At 35.9% G+C, this 26076-nt stretch overlaps 1 protein-coding gene across 1 annotated transcript in view; it reads left to right on the top strand.

The window, feature by feature from the left end:
• Nucleotides 1-26076, top strand: part of ITGBL1 (integrin subunit beta like 1) — a 222706-nt gene that overhangs the window by 89965 nt on the left and 106665 nt on the right. Inside the window, exons 3-6 of the mRNA XM_063103004.1 lie at nucleotides 8056-8202; nucleotides 16041-16163; nucleotides 19767-19907; nucleotides 23571-23711. Of these exons, the coding sequence (XP_062959074.1) occupies nucleotides 8056-8202; nucleotides 16041-16163; nucleotides 19767-19907; nucleotides 23571-23711 (552 nt within the window). The remainder of the gene's footprint in view (nucleotides 1-8055; nucleotides 8203-16040; nucleotides 16164-19766; nucleotides 19908-23570; nucleotides 23712-26076) is intronic.

Genomic DNA, 26076 nt, shown 5'->3' with positions numbered 1-26076 from the left:
TTTTGAGATCTGAAGTAATAGGAAAAGCAACTGGCCCAAAATCTGAGGATAGACGGGCTGGTGAAGGGAGAGACCAGAAATGAGCACTGACTTAATTGAGTAGGCACAACCAGACACTGAGAAGAATGGTATTGGTGGGAAAACTGTTAGAGAACAAGTGTGCCCTGTTGAGTAAGTGTATAACCCCTGGATGCTGCAGAATTTGAGCAAGTCCCCACCTCCTTCAGATTTTTTCTCTACAAATCCCACTGATCTATTACAGAATAAAATGGAAGATTTTTGAAAAACTGATCCATGAAGTGGAGACCTCAGGGAGGAGACTAGAAACTCCTCCAGGATGTTCATGAAGCTGCCCAGATACTTCATATCTATTTTCTCTGTAGAAGAGAATCCTTCACCTTTCAGGGGAATCGTGGTAATTGCTGTTGCTCTTAGGGCATGTGTGAACACCCATGACTGCTGGGGAAAAGAAATGAAACAGCAAATAAACAAAAACTCAACATGGATAAACAACAAAGAACCACATGCACATGCACACAGGTAGACGTATCATATTCAAATTACTGAACAGAATGACAAACAGCAACTCTCAGAAGTAATCACCGAAAAAAAAAGATACATTATATGCAGCGGAACAAAGATAATGATTACAGGGGAACTCTTGTCAGAAATCATGCAAGCAAAATAAATTGGAGTGGAGTCTTTAAAGAACTGAGAGAAATAAAAATGCTAACATTGAATTTTATATCCAGTAAAAACATATTCCAAAAATGAAAAAGAATTAAGGATTTTTATGAGGATATTCATTGCGGCAGACCTACTCTAAAGAAATGTGAAGAAAGTTATTTAGGCAAAAAGAATATGATACTACACTAAACTTGGATCTACACAAAGAAATGAAGAGCAATATAAATGGAATAAATTAAGGTATAATAACATTTGTATTTTCCTTATTTTTAGAGGCTCTGAAAGAAAACTGATAGTCTAAAGAAAAATTAGTAGCAATACATTGTATGTTTATAGTAAATGTGTGTGTGTTTATGCAAAAGTAAAATGTCATAAAGGATGGGAGAAATTGGGAGTTTACTATTTTAAGTTCCTAACATTACATGTGAAGTGGTATAATATTATTTGAAGATAGACTCTGGTTGATTAAAGATGTATAATGTAAACTCTAGGACAACCACTAAAATTAAAATCCATACATGGTTAGTATAGGAAATAAAAAAGAATTATAAATAATTCTAAGTTAACAAAAGAGAATGCAGAAAAAAGAGGAAAAAAAACAAGAACCAATGATGCCCATAAAAATTGCTAAAAAACTTTGTAGATTTGTATCCAACAATAACAAAAATTATATTAAATATGATCTCTCTAAACACAACAGTTAAAAGACAGAGATCATCATATTGGATAAAAAAGTGAGATACAACTATACACATCTGTAAGAAACCACTTTAAATATAGGTTGAGTATCCATAATCTGAAAATCCGAAATCCAAAATGCTCCAAAATTTGAACCTTTTGACTGCTAACATGATGTTTAATGTAAATGCTCAATGGAGCATTACAGATTTTGGATTTTCAGATTAGGGATGCTGAACCAGTAAGTATAATGTATGTACTCCAAAATGGGAAGAAATTCAAAATCTGAAATACTTTTGGTCTCAAGCATTCAGACAAGGAATACTCAACCTGTTTAACACATCCATAGATTGAAAGTAAAAGGATGGGAAAGGAAGCAAACACTATTCAAATAAAAGTTAGATTAGCTTTACTGAATTAGACAAAGTAGACTTCAGGACAAGGAATAATATCAAGGATAAAGAGAGACATTACACAATGAAAAAGTGGTTATTCTTTAATGAGATAAACAATTCTAAATATGTAGGCACTTAACATATCATTTCAAAATACATGAAGAAAAAAATGACAGACTAAATGGAGAAAAAGAAAAATCCACAATTGTAGTTGGAGATGTGTTGACAGAATAAGGAGATAAAAATTAATGAAGATATAGAAAACCTGAACAAAACTATTTCCAACTTGACCTAATTGACATAGAACACTCCCCCAGCAACAGCAGAATATATATTCTTTTAAAATGCACAAGGCAAATTAAATAAGGTAGGTCATATTCTGGGACATAAAATAAACCTTTAGAAAATGTAAAATAAGAAAAATTATATTACATCATTATGGAATTAAACTAGAAATTACAGTAATATATCTGAAAAATCCCCAAATATTTGGAATTTAACCAACATAGGTCAAAGAGAAAATCTCAAGGGATAGTAAAAATATTTTGAACTGAATAAAAATAAAAATGCAGCATATCAAAATGTGTGGACTGCAGCTAGAATAGTACTTAGAGAAAAATTTACAGTATTAAATGTTTATATTAGAAGAGAAGAAAGCCTTAATATGTACTTACTCTTCTACCATAGAAACTAGAAGAAGAACACCAAAAGTAAAGCGAAATAAGAGAAGGAGAAGAAAAGAAATAATAAGTATTAGAGGAAAAAATAATAAAATGGGAAAGAGAAAAAGAATAAAGAAAATCAGCAAGACCAAAAGCTAGTTCGTTGAAATTATCAATAAAATTGACATATCTTTAGCCAGACTGAACAAGAAAAATACAGGAAAGGCAAACATCAACATTGACATAAAACAGTACACATAACTACCAACACTGTCCATGTTAAAAGGATAGTGAGTTTATATTATGAACAACTCTATGCCCATAAATGCAACAACTTGAATGAAATGAGCCAGTTCCTTGAAAGACACAAGCTACCAAATTCTCTAAAAAATAAGTAGATATCCTGAATATCCCAGTATTGATTAAAGAAATTGAATCATAGTTAAACATTTGCATATACTTCACACTAATTCACCACACTGTTCACACAAACATGTACAAGTAAATGTTTAAATTTTTTAAAAAATTGCAAAAAATAATATTCTAGGCTCAGGTGGTTTCATTAGCAAATTCTACCAAACTTTTAAGGACAATATAGTACTGATTCCATACAACCTCTTCCAAACATTGGAAGATTAGAAAACACATTCCAAATTATTTCATTAAGCCAACATTTTTCTTATACTAAAATCAGACAAAGACATTACAACAAAGAAAACTACATACCAATGTGACTTAGGAACACAGTCACAAAAATCCTCAACAAAGTATTTGCTAAAGGAATGCAATATATAAAACATATATAAATATGTAATACTTATAACCAAATGAGATATATCTCAAAATTCCAGGCTGGTACAGCATTAAAAAATCCACCAACATATTTCACCATATTCAGACTAAATACTGTTAAGATGGCAGTTCTCTCTAATTTTATCTGTAGATTGAATGCAATACCAGTCAAAACCTGTGCATGCTTTTTTGTAGATATCAACATGCAGATTCTAAAATTTATATATAAAACCAAAGGAACTAAAATAACCAGAATAATTTTTAAAAAGAACAAAGTTGAAGTTCTCATAATACCTAATTCTCATACTATAAATTATAGTAGTCGAGACTGTGTGGTAGTGGCAAAGAATAAACTTGGAGTTAAGGAGCAAGGTTTTAGATAGATACAAAAAGAACAATTGTTAAAGAAAAAACTTGATAAATTGGATTTAATTAAGATAAAAACCTTTTACTTTTCAAAAGATGCTCTTAAAAGAATGAAAGACAAGCCACAAATTAGGAGAAAATATTTCAAATCACATTTGTGAAATGGACTTGTATCCAGGATATATTAAAAAAAAAAAAAAAACTCTCAAATTTCAACACTAAGAAAAAAGTCCAGTACAGAAATGGACAAAAGAAGATAGATGGATGGCAAATAGGCGTTAAAGGATATTCAGTATCATTAGTCATTCGGAGATAAGAGTTATGTTGCCATAAGACGAGAAATGCCAAGGATTGCCTGCAACCACGAGTTGCTAGGAGAGAAGCATGGATTGGTTTCTCCCTCAGATCCACCAGAGCAAACAAACCAGCTGATACCTTGATTTCAGGCTTTTGGTCTTCAAAACCGTGACAGAGTAAATTTCTGTTGTTTTAAGCCATCAGGTTTGGGGTACTTTGTTATGACAGGCCCAGGAAACTAATACATAACGGATAAATTATTTTGAAAAATGAGGTGTTTTTTGAAGCCATATTGTTGACACTGTAGTGAAGATTACCTGGCCACAATAACATAGTGACCTAATTCCTCAGGTCTGCCAAAGCTCTTACTAACCTTGGAAATATAGTAAAAATGGTCTGAAAACTATATTCTTTTTTTTTTAAATTACACATTTATTTTCAAATATGGTTACACAGACTATTAGTTAATAATTCTTGACAGTGAAAAATCAATTCCTATTCTATTAGCTTTCCTAAATGGAGGAAGTGAATCAAGGAGTCCTTTACTGGACATAAACTTTATTTTTATTTTTATTTCTTCAATTTTTCAATTTTGTAACACTGTTTTTTTCAGGGTTTTATAAATTATATTATTGTAATTTATCAATATACAATATAGTTGATTTTCATGTCCCTTTACCAATTCAAAGCCACTTTGACATACCATCTCACTTCAGTTAGGATGGCTAATATCCAAAAGACTGAGAATGACAAATGCTGGCAAGGATGCAGAGAAAAAGGAACCCACCTACACTGTTGGAGGGACCGCAAATGGTGCAGCCTTTATGGAAAATGATATGGAGGTTCCTCAAACAATTACAGATAGATCTACCATATGGCCCAACTCTTCCACTGCTGGGAATTTACCCAGAGGAATGGAAACATCATGCTGACGGGATACCTATACTCCCATGTTTACTGCAGCACCATTTACAATAGCCAAGAGTTGGAACCAGCCTAAATGCCCATCATCAGATGAGTGGATAAAGAAAATGTGGTATATCTGCACAGTGGAATACTACTCTGCTATTAAAAAAAATGGAATACTACCATTTGCAACAGAATGGATGGACTTAGAGAAAATTATATTAAGTGAAATAAGCCAGGCAAAGAAAGAGAAATACTGCATGTTCTTCTCACTTATTTGTGGTAGCTAATAAAAATAAATATGAAAATGGACACAAACTTTAGAAAGCACATGAAGGTTGGAAGACCTTGCCCCACATTAGCTTTAAAGGGTGCCGAAGGAAAAGCTGAAAACACGTCAGCTGACACAGTGCTGCTGTAAGCCTGTGCCCGAGATGCTAATACAGATTAAGGAAAAGGGGGTCCCTAGCCAACAAAATTGTACATTCTGAGCTAAATGAAGTTAAATAGCTTTTTCATGACAGGACTGAGGGGCTTTGGTGTGCAACATATATTACCATGGCGTACTGTAAGAAGAATATAGTAAGACTCTTTCCTGTATTTATTTTCCCCTAGAATCTTTTATGGAGGGAGTTTCATGAAACAAAGCCTCCATGGACTCAGTTTGGAGAATAAGCACCTTAGAATATTGCTTCTACTGAGGCTTCATTGGGTTAGTTGGGATGGATGGGTCTTTTCCTATCCTATACCCTAAAATGTAAAAATTCTATACTTTTTTTTATTCTTCCCCTATTTAAAGATTTATTTTTAATTGACATGTACTGATTGTATATGTTTATGGGGTACAAAGTTATATTTCAATACATGTATTGTGTGTGTTGATCAAATCAGGGTAATTAGCATATTTGTCATCACAAAAATGCATATTTCTTTGTAATGACAGCATTTGACTGCCTCTCTTCTAGCCATCTAAGAACATGCAATAAGTTATTGTTCATTGTAGATGCCTAGCACTACTGTAGACCACTAGAACTTATTTTTCTATCTAGCTATAATTTTGTATCCATTAGCCAGTCCCCTTCCCCTTTCCCCCTCCCCCCTCCCAGCCTCGAGTAACCACAATTCTACTCTCTACTTCCATAAACTCAATTTTTTTTTAGCTCCCATATATGAGGGCAAACATGTGGTATTTATCTTTCTGTGCTTATTTCACTTAACATTTGGTCTTCCAAGCTCATCCATGTTGCCACAAATGACAGGATTTCATCCTTTTTCATGGCTGAGTAGCATTCAATTATGTATATATACCACATGTTCTTTATCCGTTCATCTGTCCATGTACATTTAGGTTGATTCCATATCTTGGATATTGTGAGTAGTACTGCAGTAAACATGGGGGTGTGGATATCTTTTCAGTATACTAATTTCCTTTCCTTGGATAAATACCTAGCAGTGAGATTGCTGGATCGTATGGAAGTTCTATTTTTAGTGTTTAAAGAAACACCTCTCCCCTTTTAAAAAATCTGTAATCTTTGACCCTCAAACCTTATCCATCTCTCCAGTGTATATCTCAGGTTAGGATCTAAGATATCTTATCCAATATAAAAGAAACATTGAGTAGTCTTTTATTATTTATTCAGCACATCATTACTACCATAATTCTTTATCTTTTAAATTATTTCTATTTTCTTGTCTGCCGTTATGAAGCCTTTTTATTGGGATAAAATATAAGAAAGAGCTGACATTCAGCTTACAAAAGTGGGAATTTCATGTAGTTCAACCTAATACACTAATATTATGAAAGAGTCAATAGTTTCCAAGATATTTATTTACCAAAAGATGCTTACTTAGCCACTTCAAGAATTTGGCTTAATACTTTTATGAATAGACTGGACAGTTGACAGGAGAGATCACTTATGCTTGTAAATGATATCAGCTTGGCCAAGATTGACAATACCATGTAGGGCAAGACAGGAATGCAAAATGATACAATCAATTTGATGGAATGATGTGCACTTAATAAAGTGAATTTCAATTAGGGTACTTGCAGGGTTTTGTTTGTAAAACAGAATAATTAGTTTGACAAATGCAACAGAGATAAAAACATTTGCATGAATTGGACCACATGAAGAGGAGTTTTAAAGTCACAGCCAATCACAGATTCAGGCTTTGCCGAACATGCCCAGATGGATAGCCTCAGTTATTCATTCTGTATGACCATCTGGACCTCATCCTGTGGACTTTGGCTGCCACACTGAACGACTCTTGACACCAGATCAGTGATTCCATTCCATGTGGTCTATGAATTTCAGACATTGACCTAGTATTCTTATCTTGAATAATATAAGAATATCTTTTCTAAAACCCATTCAAACTCCATTCAACTTTCAAGGCTCATTAAAGTTCAAGGAAGTCCAGAAAGTCTCCCCTCCTATTTCTGTAGGTCATAGACTGCATTACTCAACTTAATGCAAGCTGACGAACACTTCTGGCTGGGAACAACATCAACTTCTCTGTATTTCAGCCTTGACTTTGAAGTCTGTAAGTTCTTTGAGGACAAGGGCCAAGTATTGTATGTGTTTTGAACTTCTGTCAGACTATTGTGCAGTCTATAGAAACATTAGTAGGCTTCATCAAGCAGGACTTAATGAAATTAACAATCACAACAGTAAGAGCAGCATTGCCTTAAAGCAAAATGATGATCAAGAGCATTGAAGTTTGAGAAATTTTTGTGGAGGTAGATGAATATGAAGCAATATACTTATTTTTATGTCAGTTGTATCCCAAGGTGGTATTTAATACATCCATAAAATTCTATTACATGTTCAATTCAAATAAATATAAAGCCAATGTTTAGTTTAGTGGAGTAAGATTCCTTACTCTGGGTTTGTGGTTTTATGTGTTATAAAATTCAATTAAGTAGAAATAATTTCTACTGGGCTTTTGTCTCTTAAATGCCGAGGTGCTGGGTGAAATTTTTTTATTGCTGAATATTTTGACCATGTGATTTACAAAACTTCTGGTGTATTATCCTAATGTCTCTATAAATTAATTCAATGTTTTTACAATCATTTATCAAAGTTGATTATTGAAATAAAATTATCGTGTTTCATTTCATTGTATAATAGCATTACCCCTCATATGTGATATCCATGTGTTTCTATTTATTATAGATCAGTTCTGAACCAACATCACCCTTAAGAGTTTTAGTTACAGAGATGGTTTCCTTTGGAAAAAGATTTGCATCTAATTGGATGTTGTTACATCCTCAGGCCATGGGCAGTGCGACTGTGGCAAGTGCAAATGTGACGAGGGATGGTCTGGGGATGCTTGCCAGTACCCAACTAACTGTGACCTGACAAAGAAAAAAAGTAACCAAATGTGCAAGAATTCTCAAGATATCATCTGCTCAAACGCAGGTAAGTATTATGGCCTATAACATTCTTAAGTGAAATCATCAAATTTTGTATTTAATGGAAATATGTAGGAGTGAAGAAATGCCAAGCCTCTGAGTGAGAATGCTTTTGAGTATATTTTTAAAAAGTAAAATTCAAATAAATCAATAGAAAAAAATGTCATCTTGCTGAGACTGGCAAGTTTGAAACTCACCAGCTGTTCCAAATGCCTCCTTCGAGTAGGATATTCACTGGAAACAAAACTTTATGTGAATTATGAGCCATGATTTTGAATGTTGGATTAAATTTTTTAAAAATAATTTATATAAATTGACAATTATTTTCTGTTACAGACCAAGGATGCTTTGGATGCAAACCTTAGCATCAAAAAGAAACAAATCTTTGTAATTCGATAGAAGTTTCAGATGTACTGGATATGAAGCTCACTGAAGGATATAGTGACAGCAAGAGTTTTTCTTTGACAAAAATATTTTTGTATTTCATAGAAGTCATTTAAAAATATTTATTATGAAATGACAGAGAAGCTGTTAAATTTGATGAGCAAAAACACATAAAACAAAGCAGTTGCAGTTTAAGTTTCAATGATATTTAGCCAGTTGGTTACTATAATTAAATACTCTTTTAACATCTGAGCATGTGGAGGCTTAAAGTGAGTTTTTCCATGGTTGAACATGAGAATCCCAAGGGGAAAGTAATAAAATGTCAATGCTCATGTCCTAAACCAGAGGTTCTGAGTCAGTGGCTTTGGGGTATGGCCTGGACTTCAGCTTTTAAAGCTGTCTGGGTAATTCTAATGAAGATTCAGGGGTACAAGCCACTGTTCTACATACATGTTAAAGGTGAGGGTTCAACTGCACTGATGAATATCTCCCCTGCTGAAGCTCACATTATTGGTAAGGCCCTTCTGCAATCAGAGCTAGGACTTATTCAGTTTGATTGCAACAAATTGCTTGGTATAGATTAAGCTCAGTAAGGATGTATTGCTAATAGGAATCAGTGCCATACTCAAAGCAAGGTCTGAGCGAAGCAGTCAGACCATGATAGATGGTCTCAACAGTCAGGTCACTCTTTGTGTTCAAGATATTTTCCTCACTCCTCTCCAGCCCTTCAGTCTTTTCCTTCCTCTCAGTGAGATTTCTCTACCTTCAGCTTATAACACTCAGCCCTACACACACACACACACACACACACACACACACACACACACACACACACACACACACACACACACACACACCCATTCACCCCATGGCCTCTTTCATCTTGAAAAAAATTCATTCTTTTCAAACTTCTTTTAGTAACAGGACTTGAATTCTGTTTTGGACTTGAATTATCTGTTTTCAAATCTATATATTTAGTGTTCATTTGAAAATCAAATCCAGGTTTGATTGTTTTTTCAATAATACATTATAACCAAATCAAGGTTAGTCTAGAAATCCAAAGATGTATCAACACAAAGAAATCTATACATGTACTTCATCACGTTAACATATCTTAAAGGAGAAAATACACAGAATTGCTTCAATAGATAATAAAACATATTTGGTAAAATATAAAACACATTTCTAAGATATCCGTACCTCTACTTTTTGGGGGGAGGGTGGTGGTTAAAAACAAACATTGATCCAATACTTTTATGTAATTTAGCATCCATAGTCCTGTTTTGTCAATTGACCCAATAATATCCTTTATAGCATTTTTTCCTCCTGACAGGATCCAGTCTAAGGATGATGTTATGTTTAGTTGTCATCTATCTTTAGCCTTTATTGATCTGGATCATTTCCATAGACCTAGGCTTTATAGCACTGACAATTTTAAAGAAAATTGTCATGCTTTTTCTAATAAAATGTTATTCATTTTGAATTTGTCCGATTCCTCCTCATAATTAGAATCATTTTATACTTTCTTAGGTGAAATATTAGATAGATGATTTTTCATTTTCAAGGTGCTTAATCTGGAAGCATGTGATGTCCACCTGCTCTCATTGAAGTCAGTTTTGATCAACTGATCAAGTATTCTCTTATGTCTCAACTCTGTTATTACTGATTTACCCTTTTCACAAATGAGCAGCCTGTGGGCAAACAATTTTAAACCATACAAATATCCCATTTTTAGTTACAATTACCCTAGATTTATCATCCGTTCCTAGCTCTCACCTGATCCATTGTTTTCAGTGATGATAGGAAAATGACGATTTCTAAACTCCAAGATTCCCTCCACATTTACCAAGTGGCATTCAAGGTTCTACTACAAATGAGAGTCCTCTCTCACTGATTAATTATTTGATATTTTATTTACTTAGTGATTTATTATCAGTCTGGAATCATAATTCCTATTGTTTCAATGGTTTATTATTTATTTCTGTACTTAATTATTCTGGTGCACAAATTATACGAGATTCAGTGTTGGAGCCCCTTCAGGCTAGCTTTCCGTGTCCTTGTAACAAGCCTTCATTGTTTTCTTTGTTTTTAGAAATTTTTTTTTTTTTTTACTTTTTGGCATAACAAAATATTCCAAGGTCATATTGTACCTGCCTTTCCACAGCTTTGGAATTAGCCATTTCTACAAAAAACTCTGGTTCTTTTTAGTGAAGGATGGTATTAGAATAAAAATTGTGAGCACTGGGCATGCTTATTTCCACTGTGGTATCTTTGCTTCTTGGCCCTTTCTACAAACAGGCTGGTGTCACAAAAGTAAACTGAGACACAGCTAATGACTTGGGAAGCTCCAAACCTGGAGTGGTCAAGGAACTCCACTGAGGGAACACAAGAAGGAGGCTTTTATAGGACGAACATGAAAGTTGAGCAAATGAAAATATTTGATTGATTACAGTTGTCAAATGGCCAGATTTGGTCTATCCCATCGGAAAGTCTCTAGATATATGATTATCTGTTTGTTGGTTGCTGCTGATTGGTTGCCCTTAAATTCTGTTTTTCTTTAAAGCATTTATAAGAAATAGCTCAAGGTAAGTTTTACTTATCTTTTCAAATCAAACAAGGTTAAGGTCACTTATGAGACCTAACTGGCATTGTCCACTCAGGGATTCTTCAGACCTGGTCCCCGTTCCAATTTACTTTAACGCTAGTAAATATATGCATGTATATACACACACACACACACACGAATATCCGTAGACATACTTGCACACATATATGCATTACATATACATATGTATATGTATTTAGAAATCATGAATTTATACCACTACAACTAATTCCGATCCATTCCCATGGGGTTATTTCTTGTTTTTCTCATTCTGTCTTCACATGTCCCATTTCCACAGTAAGAACCCTGGCTCCCAACACTGCCAACATATTTATTCCTTTGCTCCGTCCTATACTACAACTACAGTTATTTTTAGAATTGCTTCAGACACACCACTATACAAAACCAATCTACCAAAAAAGATCAGGAATCTTTTGCAATCCGCCCCTCCCCCACCCTCACTCCACCCAGTCCTGCCCAAGATTAGGTATGTGGTCATATGCTGTGTTTATGAGTTACTTGGATTCCTTTTATTTACTTTCTCTTTAGAGTGGTTATGGTACTCATTTGAAATATACTTGAGCTTATTTATTTCAGATTGCTGTCAGTCTTAGGTCTTTTTTTGTTCCTTCCCACCTCATTAATATAATTATATTTTATAATATGTAGAACACAATGTACTTTCAAAAGTCAAAAACTATGCAAAAAAGCATACTCAGAGAATCATTGCTTTTTTCATTAGACTTTCCACTCTGCTTTCCCTCAGCCTTATAGGTAACCAACTTTGCTGCTTTCTGCTTTATCTGTATATGTTTTTTTCATAAATATAAATAAATATATGTTTTGTATGCGTTATTTTTTTCCGTATGAAAGGTAGCACACTCTATACCAGTTTGTAGAAATTTTTGTCATTCTATTTTCAAAAGCATAGAACTGAATTCTGTGGCATAGTTGATTCAATCAATCTCCTATGTTTGGGCATTTAAACAGTTCCCAATATTTTTGAAATTGCAAAATTATAATGCATGGAACGATCTGGTGCATGTGTATTTTCATATTTTTGGAGGTGTATCTTTAGGGTAAATTACCCTAAAGAAGTGAGACTTCTGGGGCCAAAGGTAAATTTATACTCAGTGTTTCACTTAATCTTTTCTTTCTCCCTTGCTCTCATCTCACTTTTTAAGCTTTTCATGTCTGCTTTTGTAATCTCATTCTCACCTGTCTTTCTTTTAATATCTACTTCCACCAGCCTACTTCAGGACACTCCCCCCAAATCTCATTAGCCTGTGGGTTCTCTCTACTAATTATTCCCTTTCATACCACAATGTGGTTTTTCTGGAAGCAGCTTGGACCAGAAGGGGAAGAGGAGGGAAACAGAGTAGGACATATCACTGAAGGGCAGGATGAGATGGAATTCCAGAAGCTGACTCTGCAGGGGACCCAGAAAGGCGAGGCTCCGGCACCATTGCACGGGCTTGTAGGCTGGCGTTCAAGTCTGGTAAGAGAGTCAGCTCTATTAGGCAGTATGAAAAACCAGAGCTAAAATAATCTAGCAAAAACAGAAGACCAGTCCTGGGGACTAAGTTAACTGGCAACCAAGGAAGAAAAGCAGCACGACACAGCGGGAACTCAGGAGTCTGGAACCTTTGCCAGGGCTTCCGTATGCCTTGCCTTGGAGGCTCAGTTGTGAATTCTGCTTGATGGGTGAGACAGGAAGTCTCTGGGCTGCTGTAAACTTCCCACATCAGCCAGGAATGGTTCGGATGTGTGGATAAGAGCGAGCCTGCGTGTGGGGGCCGTCAGGGAGGAGTGGTAGAAATTCAGAGGCAGAGGCTGCTGTTTCCCATCTTGCCTGAAAAAGAAACTTATGCATACGCAGCCCTAACCAAGTTACTCCCCGCTCCCAAGCCACGAAAGGCTCCTGGTTCCAACAGATAAAATTTAAACTGTTTAACCAATATTCTTAATTCTCTACTATCTGCTTTCAGTTATTCTTTTTCTCCAAACACAAGCCAGACTCTTCACTGCTCATTAATTTTCCATCCTTATTCCTCCTCCTCTTTCCTCAACATCACAAATCTCTATTTGGTCTTCACTTGTTGAAATTCTTTTTTTTTTTTTTTTTTTTTTTTTTTGTCTTTTTCCGTGACCGGCACTCAGTGCACCGGCCATTCCTATATAGGATCCGAACCCGCCGCGGGAGCGTCGCCGCGCTCCCAGCGCTGCACTCTCCCGAGTGCGTCACGGCTCGGCCCCACTTGTTGAAATTCTATCCATATATCAGATGCCAGCTCGAGAATTTACTCCTTAAGTGTGCCTTTCCTCCTGCGCAGAGCCAGACTGAGGCTTCTAAGTTTTATATAGCATTTGCCACAAATGCCTTTGTGTCATTTGTGTTCTGATTATATATATATTTAAAATATATTCAGTATGTATATGGATATATATTATACACACACACACATGTGCAAGGGTACTTCAAAAAGTTCATGGAAAAATAGAATTCAAAGATAATACAAATCTTTCAGTGAATGTTTTAAAGTCCTCGTGTGTGTGTGTGTGTGTGTATACACTATAGTATAGCACTCAAATATATATTTCCTTTTTCTTGGTCTATGATTTACTTAATTTTCTTTATCTTATTATCTCCTAAAGAACCTAATACTTTGTCAATAACATAACAAGAATGTGTAATTACTGGATATATGGTGGTTGAGAGACAAAGTGAATAAATATGTAAAAAAAGAAGGGCAATAATTAGAAAAAAAAATAGATGAAGGCATACCATGAATTATAACATTAGATTTCAGATAACTTTTATAAATTAAGATAGTTTTCAGGAAAAAAAAAAAGACAAGAAAATGAATTTTAATAAAAGTTATCTGGGTAGCAGAATCATGTAGAGGATATGAAAGCAAGGATATTTTCAGGGTCTGTAAATATAAGATGAGATTGGGGAAAATATTTGGGAACATGACTAAATATACTTAGCATCTTAATAGGAGAAGAGAAAGAATCCAAAAATTTCTGAAAGCCTGTTATGTACTAGACACAGCAGTGTTTTTAGGAAGATCACCAGGTGATATATTTATCACTTGGTCCTCACAGCTCTTCTATGATGTAGAGACTTTGCAGATGTGGAATCTGAGAATTAGATATGAAGTAACAACCTCAAAAATGCGTAGCTAGTACATTCAGTTAGAGGTCTGCCTTAGTCCAGAGTCCATGCTTTCTCCTGTACGCCACATACACAATTGCCAGTATCCCGTAGTTTATGCCAAACATCGGTGTCATCTTTCGTTCCTCCCCATCCTTCACCCCTCACCCAGTTGCTCACCCAATGCCATATATTCTTTCTCCTGAAAATATCTGCAGATGTATTTGCTTCTTTCTAAATCCGTTGCCATTATCTGTCCAGCCTCTAAATTTCCCACTGACAAATTTAGCTGCCCCGACTCATTTCCTCCTGTCCGTTTTTGCCTCATTTCAGTTCATTTTCCACAGGACAATCAGAGTGATCTGGTGAAAGTGCCACCCGATCACATGACTCCCTGGCCGAGAACACTTCTGTGGCTTATTATTCCCGGATTAAAGTTGGAAATCTTTACCAGGACGTGTAAGACTTCCATAAACTGCACTTTAGTTGCCTTCTTCATTTCGTGCTATTTTCCACATTATTTTGTATACTCCAGCCCTGTTTGATGATTTTCCCTCTTACACCGTCTTTTACCCCAGAGCCTCTGCTACTGTCTCTTGCTGGGAGTGGGCCTCTCCACTGTCTCACTTCTCTCAGTTATTTTTTTAACTTGGCTTTCAGTTCTCGGCTACTTCTTGGGGACACTGTCTTTGACCTTTGGGTCTCAGTTAAATCCCCTTGCCGTGTGCTTTTGCCACACTTTGCACTTCTCTATTTATTTTATCACATTGGTTTTTACTCATATAAAACACTGAAAGGAGGGTTATGTCTGAATCAATCCCCAGTTGGATTCCCAGAGTCCAGGGTGATGTTTAGTGAGTGATAACGTCTCAATTGATATATGTTGATTGCTGAGATCAATTAAAAATTAAAAAATATTAATTAAAGAGGAAATTCCTGATGTGGACATTCTACCTCTCAATATCATTTGAATGCAATATTACTGTCAGTGAAATCACTCTTGTGGGATGTAGTCAAATCCTCAGACTTGGATGAGTATGTGGCTTATGGTAGACCAGATGACCCCAGTGCCTCTGTGTCGCTCTGAGCTCCCTTAAGGTTCTGGTGAGCTCCCAGGAACCTATGCCTAAGGAAAACCACTTTGGTCCCATCATTGTGAGAGCACATGTATCAGTTAATGCTGAGGATGTGAAATTATCAGGAGCATATAGGTTTTTCATTTATGCATTTGATAATGAATTATTTCCACAAATATTTATTACATAAATAGTATGTTCAAACGTTGTGCAAAGCATTGAATAAATACTGGTTAGGAAGATAAGCAAGGTTACTTCTCTCACAAAGCTTAAAGTTTTCTGCTTTAGTTTACTTCAGATCCACGTGTAATCAGAAGATATTCATTCATGCATTGATTGGATGGACATGTATAAAGTAGCTCTGTACTTCGGGAGGTCAAATTTATATTCATTGAACTATGAGAGGTCAATATTAATAGCTGTGTGATCTGAAATATAATTGCTGTGCTATGATAATCTCAAGACAGAATGGCTTGTTCTCTACCTCATCATACCCACAGAAATACTTAATTGGAATGTTATATTGATTTGAATTGTTTACCCTCTTGAAAGAGACAAGATAAAAATGCATTAATTTGAATTTATATACATGTAACAATCTTTTCTTTGTTTTAATGTTTTAGGGACATGTCACTGTGGCAGGTGTAAGTGTGATAATTCAGATGGAAATGGACTCGTTTATGGTAAATTTTGTGAGTGTGATGATGGAGAATGCATAGATGATGAAACAGAAGAAGTATGTGGAGGTATGTACATTAACTCTGTAGAAATTAATATAAGTCCCTGGTTTTCACCTACTTTATTGTACCTTTAGCTCTATAAATTTCTGCTGTAGGTGTACTAATTCAATTCTAACCTATGTTTAGTTGGAGAACACTTCACATAAGGAGACTTAGACTAAGGTATTCAGAGTAGACCAGTACTTTTAAAATTCAGAACGGGATTGTCCCCAAAGGTGAGCCATGTCATTATGGCAGCAGGCCAGCTGCACGGCTCTGAAGTGGGTATATGGGACGTCGTCTTTCCTGCTCACCTGAGCCACTCTTATTTTGTCTTTCTCCTAATCCCTTATCAGTATGTTTTAATTTCATTCTCTTTCCCTTTCTAAACCATAATCCTTTAAATAGTCTCATGTTTTATTGGGGACATGAAAGGCCAGTAGGATTGTGAGCATGGAGTTTACATCCCCTGGCTCCACCCAGACGCAGACTTAGGTAACATTTGTCATGACCTTTTCTGTGTACCGCCATTGCTCAGTCAATGTTTCTTTTGTTCCTGTCAGTTCTTGCATGTTTGCTAGTTCCCAGTGCTGCAATAAGTGCTTTACGTTCATTATGTTTAGTCTGGCAGTGCCACTCTAAGGTAGGAATTATTTTTATTCACAAAGGCAGAGGTGGAAACTGGGCCTTGGGTAAATTAGATAACTTACCCAGGGTCATTTCACCATCTATGGTAGAATTTTGACCCACGTCTGCCTGACGCCAGACTATGATCCTGACCTACACACGCCTGTGCCCAGAGTTTTAATTTGCAACCTTGACTGGCGCAGGAAAAGGAGAGAGCAGTGACAATCACTTCAGTTTAGGTAAATTCTTCTCTGCTGTTATTAAATTTACATTTCACTCATCTCTACAGGAGTCTTGTCCTGGATGAGGAAAGGGTAGTTTCAGAAAAATATTTTCTCTGGAAGGATCAGGGCAAATGGGACCAAGAAGAACCAGGGTGCCCTGAGAAAGTGTCACTAGCATATGACAAGCTTGTCCCTCTGTTTACATTTCTGTAGATTCGATTCCTGTGGTCATCCAGATATTCTTCTTTTAGGCCTGCTTGGTGCTTTCTTTCTGGTCTCTTGGCTGTACAACCCACCAAGATAAAACAAACCCCAAAATCTTCAATTCACTTTTCCAAGCCAGTGACCTAAGCTAGGTATTGCTCAGACAACTTTCCTAAAGGGCTCAGTCCAAAATAATTAGAACAATTTGGCAAATCTACCCACAAATACTATGTATTTGTCTTCTTGGTGATTCATTTCCAATTATTACAGATATAAAAAGATGAAAGGACCATACTTTGGGGCCAGTGTGTTCTGATATACACTACCAAAGCACAATCTATTTGCAAGTGTAAATATAGAAATTTAACGTGAAACTACACAACAGAAAATGTTTAACTCTCAGGCTTTCTACTTGATATTTCTATTTGTTTGAGGCTTAAGCAATTTCATGGCACAAAGTCTCTGGCTATGGACACCAGCACTCCAATAAACACTCTCTAGGGGTGACACTGCCTAGGATTGTTAACCTTTCCATGTGTCATTCCCGTGAAACCAATCTGTTGGGAGACGATTCTACAGTTCATCAGTGAGGCAATACAAGAAGAGATTGTCTTGCTCTATCAGTTTACAAAAATCAAAGAATTATGTTTATTGTCTATAATATGTATTGTACTGAAGCTTACATTTTATCTCAATTATCCAGATGTGTCTTGTTAAAATATTTTCAATCGAGTCATGTGGATATCTGTTTAATTTCCCATAACTGCATACAGACGTAGCTTTATGTAATTTTTGTTTCTTATTTACCCCAATCTCAATGATTTTATAGTAAAACCCTAATTCAATACTAGATTTTATAAATATAAAAAGAATTTTGGTGTGAGGAATGTAGATTTATGGTTATTTGTTAATATCATGGTAATCCTTACATATATAGCACCTTATGTATAAATTTCCTGAAATTACATAGAAAATAAATTCTATAGTCTAAGAAATCGACAGAGTCTTATGAAACCTGACTTGTAGGAAAAGCAATGAGTGTACAGTCCTCCTTTTTTTCTATATAATCCTTGAGTTCCTGAGGCATGTGAGGCACTGGAATGTGGTTTTGTTCTGTGTACATGTAGAGATCTTTCAAAGTTAATAAATAAAATATATAGATAATATATTTAGTTACTCATAAGATAAGCTGATCATCTTTACATTCACTTTAGTGAACAAATTTAAATTAAAATGTGTAGTAGAAATGGTCATTGTCTTTTAGGTTAAAAGGAGGTTTTGTATGGATACCAATTATAGTTCACTTATTCAGAAAACACAGCATTGTGTACTTGGGTCCCTGTCTTTTCTCTGTCTCAGTGCAGGACTCTCTCTTCTTTCTCTCTGTCTCTGTAATGTATGTCTGCTTGATGGGAGTCTCATCTGCTGGACATGAAGAGCATAGGAGACCAGAATATTCTATTGTATTTCCTACTTATACGAGTGCCATAGGCCCTACTAATGCTCTTGCCATTGGCCAGAGATGCTATAGTGTTAGAATGAAAGATATGCTCTGAAGAGAATGACAAATAGCCTGATAATCAGTTTTCCATGGTCCTTCCAGGATCATGGCTGTAGGAGAAGAGAGATGGAAGAACAAAGAGTCTAGCCGTAGACTGATAATACAAGCTCCTGTAGAACACAGAAGGAATAGACTGAAAAACATGCCAAGAACAAGGACGTACATTTATGCTTAGGTGACATGAGCACAAAGAAGAGAAGGCATAAGAAGTGAATCTGGGGGTAACTTTTATCTTTTGGGAATTTGTAGAAGTGTTGCTAGACATGGTTGGGGATGCAATGATGTGGCAGTTCATTACAGGTGGGTTAAAGAAACACGAATGCACAGGGAACAGGTTATAGAGAGGTGTGAGCTGAAAGGGTGGCATCTGGATGCAGAATGATGGGTGCCCTTACCTATAACTTTGAATTTGATTGTGAGACCAAGAGTCCACTGTTCTATTGATCTAAACCAGCAATAAATATTGACTTAGCTGAAAACCTCATTTCTGCATGGTGGAGGAGCACAACAGCTTGTGGGACACAGTTGAATGAAAATATGAAATATTTCCCCTGGTTTAAAAAAATGGTTTGGCCATTAATAATGTGTATCTAAGTGAATGCACCATGGGTTTCTCAATAGTTGATTTCAAATGAAATATTTTAATAACCATTTCAAGAAATGCCCTCAGAGCGAATGCTTACATGCATTTGAGTGTGATGCGTGCATTTGAGATAGCAAAGTAATACACTTTCACAGTCTTTCATGTCATTTCTTTTAAAATACCTTTACTTTAATCAGGTTTCTGTCTAGGCCAACTGAAGGGACACTGTGGTTTGCTTTATTTGTATGATTATACAGGTATAGTGCAACTATAATGTTTTGGGGGGAAATGATATAATTTGATTAAGCAAGGGAAGTGGAACTTTCATATTATTTCGAAAGGCAAAAATAATCAGAGAGGTAGAAAGTTATTTCTGCTTTTAAAAGTTGCTTTTTTTTTTTCTCACTGTATAAAATTCATTTTGGGTAAAGGCCATGGGAAGTGTTACTGTGGAAACTGTTACTGCGAGGCTGGTTGGCATGGAGATAAATGTGAATTCCAGTGCGACATCACCCCCTGGGAAAGCAAGCGGAGATGCACATCTCCAGATGGCAAGATCTGCAGCAACAGAGGTGTGTCATTCATACACGTTACTCCATAATTGGGAGGAAAACAAAGCCTGTAATTGTTAACAATTTCTCTGTATTTCCTTTAGTTGGGAGGAAGTCTTCTTTTATATCCTTTACTTTTATGTAAATCAACATATATTTTACCAACAATCTTCTCTTTCTTGTTCTTATTGAGTAGGAAACAGAAAGATAAGAAAGTTGCTGTCATCCTTTAAGCTTCACTGAACAAACAGTTAACATAAGGACTGTAATTTCCTTGGCGGCCATCCAGAAATAGCACGGTACAGCTAAAAGGCAATTCTTGTAGATACCTCTGTTAAATGTCTCTTGACTAACACAACCATCTACAGCATGAGCATCTAATTATCCAGAGAGAATTCAGATAACCCTCTTGCCTTAATTATGAGTAAATTGAAGGCTTGGTTAAAGTGCGGAATTGATCTAGACTAATTTAACTTTTATATGCAATAATAAAAATGTGATATTGAACACAATAAATATTGAAAGAAATAGCCATTTGAAATTTAGACTGACCTTAAACAGGAATTTTCAAAATATATGAATATTGCTAAAACATTTAAAATTATCTAACTACTTATTAATATAAAATTAAATAGCTTAAACACATTTTTATAATCCTTGAAAATGCTTTTTATTTTTTCCGTTGTCTGCTGTACTGGTAGATAAAAGAGAGCCATTCTGGACTTTTCATTGCCTACCTGATGACATAAATAAATGGCCATATTTTATTCTATAGAATTATAAAAATCTAGATGGTTGTAAAATTGTTATTTTTTGTTTCTTTAAATTAGTGATGAATTTTAATACATAATTCTCACATGGAAAGCCTTAATACACAACCTTTTAAAAATTGACACAGAAGATTAAAATGTGCCACATTTTTGTACATACAGAAGGGTAAGCAAAAAGCCTGAACTTGGAAAAAAAAATCATTAAGTCCTCTCTTTATGCAAACTAGGTCTTACTATATGTATCATATGAATTCACTTTATGTTTTCTTTCAATATGTAAGGGCGTATTGTCTAAAGTTTTTCTTTTCTTCAATAGGGTTCATGATTACCCTTTGTTACTATATGAAGCTTTAACTGTTAGTATATGAGGCTTTTAACTGTGTAATTGTGGAAAACAGCCATTTAGATGTTGAAAAGAGAGAGGACGGAAGTCAAGTTGGTTGGGCAGTGGATGAGGGTCAGGTTCTGCTGCAGGTTATGTGGGCTCCGAGAGACAGACGTCCTTCAGAATCACACACTATGCCACCTGCCCAAAGTCGCGCCTGTGTCCCTTCCCTGTGCTTGGAGCGCTCAGGGCTGAATGAGAAGCAGGTTGCCTCAGTGAGGCTCGTGGCTCCTCGTGAGATTCAGAGAGACAGGCAGGCAGGCGGGAGTGGACACCGGGATGAGTCCTTTGTACCTCAGGAGGCATCACCTGTGTCTACTTTGGAACAGTTTCCTTTTTGTTGCTTCCCTAGGGAGAAGGGAGACACTGGTCTCTGCACATACCTACTCCGTCTTCTTTCTCGCCCATCTTCCGGGGCCAAATAAACAATGTTGCAGACACCACTAACTGGGGACAGAATAAATGTCCTCTGTTGCCCACATGGTTTGTTGTTTCATATCGGACCTGCTTTTGCACATGCCCGAGAAGTTACCTCATCAGATCTGCATGGCTGGTTGTCCCTGCTCCAGCACCCCCACCCCAATTCATGCATACTATTATGAAAACAATGCATATCTGCTTGTTAAAATCCACTTAATGGAGTGTAAAGAAGAAGAATAAAATGACCTATCATTTTAACGTTCAGATATAACCTCCTTTTACATTTTGGTACATGACCTTTCAATCTATTTTTGTTTATTTATTTGTCTTTATCTATTTATGCAAATTTACTTGCGCAAGTTCCTTTCCCACTTGTATTTTTTCTTATTTAACATAAAAATTGAGTCATACCACACATACTGATTTGTGTTTTGATTTTTTTCATTTAATGATATATTTTGCTTATCTTTCTATGTCTTTTTCATAGAGTAAAAACCTAATTATTACTCTGACGGTGGCTTTGTAGACCACACTGTTATGCATATACCATTTATTACTGCACTATTTCCCCGTCAGTTGATATTTTTGTCACTAGCAGTATTTCCGTAACATAAATACAAACTTATTTTATATTCCTGAACATGTACTTTAGTGTACTTTTCTTTTCTGTTGTATACACTAATTAAAGTGGACTATTATGCTAAATAGTAATGCACACATGTACAAAGTTTATATGGTGAAATCGCCACCCAGAAAGCTGTACCATTTTGTACTCCACGTCAGAGCAGGACAGTATGCGTTATCCCACACCTTCAACTCTGGATGCTAGCACTCTTTTTCACCTCTGATAAGCTGACATCCAAAATAATTCTAACTCACTATTCTTTTAAAGATCTCCTCCAACTCATAGTAATAGTTCATTGAGTGGTAAATATTTTTCATGTGTATCTATCATTACTTCCCTAAGAAATTTCCTTTGCCTTTGTCTATTTTGCTTTAGGCATATTTATTTCTTACATGTTGATTCCTAAAAATTGTTGATATGTTTGTGAAAGTGCTCTTTATCTTTTATATACATATAAGATACTTGTTTTGGCTTTTTTTTTTGTTTGTTTTTTATAGTTTATTTATGGTGTTTCCTCCCAACCAAAATTTCAGATTTTTATGTGGTCAAGTCAATTTCTCTTTTTCCTTTTAGTAATTCTACTTTAGGGGTTTTGAATAAAAAGTAATTTTATTCATATTCTATGGTTTTATTTTGTACATTTAAATCTTTAATCCAACTGGTACTTTTTTTGGTGTAAGAGGTAAGGAAGGAATTTAACTTTATTTTTCCCCAAAATGATTAGCTGGTTACCGTAAAGACAATTACTGATGAACCACACAAACTAAGTGTGATTTACAGCTAGGTATTTCCTTGTGCAAATCTCCAAATGACCAAGATTATATCTCTCAGTCTATTCTCCAGCGTCCTCCATGACCTAGGGTCATCTGATCTAGCAAACCTTACTTCTTCATCTTCTTTCACATGCACTTCTGGATCCCCACACTCATCCCACCCTTCCTTGCTTATTCTTTCTTTCTTGACTTTCTTTAAGTACTACCTCCAACAGCTTCTAGAACATTCCCCTCCTGCTCCTAATCCCAGACCATCTACTTGTAATTACTGTAGCCCACACTGACCTCCCCTTCCCAAACTCTTATATTATTTATGTCCTAGTTCAGAAAATCTTTAGTACTCATGCTTTTAATGTCTGCTAATTTTTTTTCATTCACTTTCTTTTTGCCAGATAGATCGCAAGCTTCTTGAGGGCAAATATTATATCTCATATTAATTATTTCGATATTGTCTTTGAGAGAAACTAGCAATGCTAATGATGTATGCCACAATCTCACGTAATTATAGACATAGATAATAACTTTTGTTTACATATTAAGGAATCTCTACTCAACTTCAAATGCCATTTTTCCTTTTTGAGAATATTATTTATCTGAATGTGTGTGTTTTCTGAATACAAAGTAAGCAACAGGAAAAAAAGCAACATGTAAGATGATTTCTTTCACGGTTTTTCCTGACTGGACCCGTATAACATTCTTTTTCCCATCTAGGGACTTGTGTATGTGGTGAATGTTCCTGCCATGATGTTGATCCGACTGGGGACTGGGGAGATATTCATGGGGACACCTGTGAGTGTGATGAAAGGGACTGTGGAGCTGTCTATGACCGATACTCTGATGACTTCTGTTCTGGTAAGGGCTCTCTTAATTCCTATTTTTAAATAAAAAGAAAAACATTCATCTCCCTATTTTCAAGATTCATTCTGATCTCACAGACACTGTAAGAGAAACTGAATGTGCATTCCAAAGCATTGGATATTTGCAGTGTTCCTACTAGTAACTTGGAAAACCTCCAGAGAATTCACACATTTGGCAAAGACTAGAGATATAATTAGTCTCATTCCTCACTGAGGAGAAACATTAGCTCCAGATAGCTACTCAGCTCAACTCTGAGAGTACAAAATTAGCTGAATTGATGACAATGAACAAGATAGTTACCGCTAGGACAGCTGCATTAATATATTATAAAACTTAGGATAATGCAGTTCTAAGGGATATTTTTCTGCATTAACTCTTTGATAGGATTTATACTAAAATTATCCTGCAATGTAGTCTAGAATTGAATATCAATTAGTGGATTCAAAAATTTTATGCCATAAATATTTATGGAGCAGATGCTATTTGACAGGGTCTGGGTGGCATCTGGTCTATTGGATCCTCAAGTGAATCAGGCAAACATGATGCTTGACTTTATGGTGCTTGCATTCTAAATGTAAAGGAAAAAAATGCATGTGGCCAGAATGACTAATGGAGCAAAGGAAAAAAAAAAAAAAAAAAAAACAGCAGTCAGGGATTTAGCTGAAAAAGTGCCATTTAGCAAAAATTGAGTTGTGGATTTGTAGCCCAGTTATATTTGACAATCCAGAAGGTAGAGACATATGCATATACATCTCTTTAAGCCTGACTGCTTGGTTGGTACGTGTAGGTAGATAGAAATCTCCTCCGGTCTCCTGAAAGTTTGCCAGCAAAGGGAGATAAAAGAGCTGCCCTATTTAATTATGATTATGCAACTTCAAAAGCTTTTCCAGACTAGCTGAGGGAAACCTGCTGCTAAAACTTCCCATTGCAGAAGAGTTTCCCTCTTGTGATAATCCCTCGGGCTCTGGAAGATTTCCTAACCATTTTGTGAACACTTTTTTTAAGGCGATTTTTCTATTATTCATTATATATATGAGTGTTCTTCATGATTGTCATTATCAACACAATGGTAATAACACAGCTAATAGAAATTGAGTGGCCTCTATATGCCAAACATATACTGAGAATGTTGGGGGGACGGACATTTTAATTAGAGTTATGTGGCTCTTCACAGAGGTGGCTGTGGGTGGCTCATGCATAGCAGGATGCTATTGGATCACAGTGCCCATAGGGTTCTGTCCTAAAAGGAAGGCTTTCAGGTAAAAAAGATGTGAACGGCATCCCAGACAGAAGTAGAGGGATGTGATCTGTGCATGGGACTAGAATCAATTTGAAATTACCAGAATGTACAAGTCAGGAGGGGTGTGGTAAAAAGTAAGGCTAGTGAGAAACAAGAACTGGAGGGCTTTTTACCTTGCTGCAGAGCCAGGCTTTATTCTAAAGGCAATGGGGAGCTAGTAATAGTTTCAGGTAGGAGATTGTGTAGTCACCAGGTTTCACAAAAGTGACAACTTCCTCCTGTATTCCTCCTTCAGTAAATGGCACCAACTTGACAAGTTCAAGCATAAAGGACCAATGGGAAGCCAAAGCTGACACTTTTTCCAGCCTATTGAATGTGTGAGTTTGAGGGTCAGTGCTGAACATGAGAATTTAGAGTTGTAAGCATAGGGTTGTTAATTAAAACTACATTGGGGTTCAGGAAATGTCATTTAAGAATGTCATTTTAAGATTGTGAGATAAATATGAATTTGCACAATTTAAAATAAAAAATTAAGGTGATAATTAATTAGACTATACATAAAAAATGTAAGTTTGTGACTTGCTGTTATGATGCCTTTTGTTTTTTTTATTTTTTAACATGGGTCCACTCTTTCTTGTTGGATCCATGATATTAATCTTGTCCTGATTTTGGAGTGATGTTGAAAAACTCAAAATAATTCTATTCTAGTGATAATTCAGGGTCCTGCCAGCCGGTTCTTGTCATTGTGAGGGAGTGTGGCCATGAGATGAAGAAGAGTAATGATATTTGAGTCAACGCTTAAATTCTTTTATAAGCTCCCAATTCCTGTTGAGTGTTATTTAGGCTCAGAGCCATTGCTACAGGTTGAGCAGGTTATGTGTCGTTAAAGAGGTCCCCCAGGAATCTAATTTCCACTTCACCTATTCCCTCCTGTCCCTTCTGCCCTGTATTCCTCTTCCTCAAGTTTTCTGTTCTTCCCTGTCCTGTGAGATTTCAGGGAAAGTTAGGTGATTGGGCAGCTAAGGCAGCGTGGTTGGTGCGGTTTATTGTGAGAGGAGTTTGGGAGAGAATGCTTACTGCTTTTACCTGTGGCCCCCATGCAGTGGGCCTAGAGAGATA

The sequence above is a fragment of the Cynocephalus volans genome, chromosome 7 (genome assembly GCF_027409185.1).
Source record: "Cynocephalus volans isolate mCynVol1 chromosome 7, mCynVol1.pri, whole genome shotgun sequence".
In the NCBI taxonomy this organism is placed as follows: Eukaryota; Metazoa; Chordata; class Mammalia; order Dermoptera; family Cynocephalidae; genus Cynocephalus; species Cynocephalus volans.
This window is presented reverse-complemented; position numbering and strand designations above follow the sequence as displayed.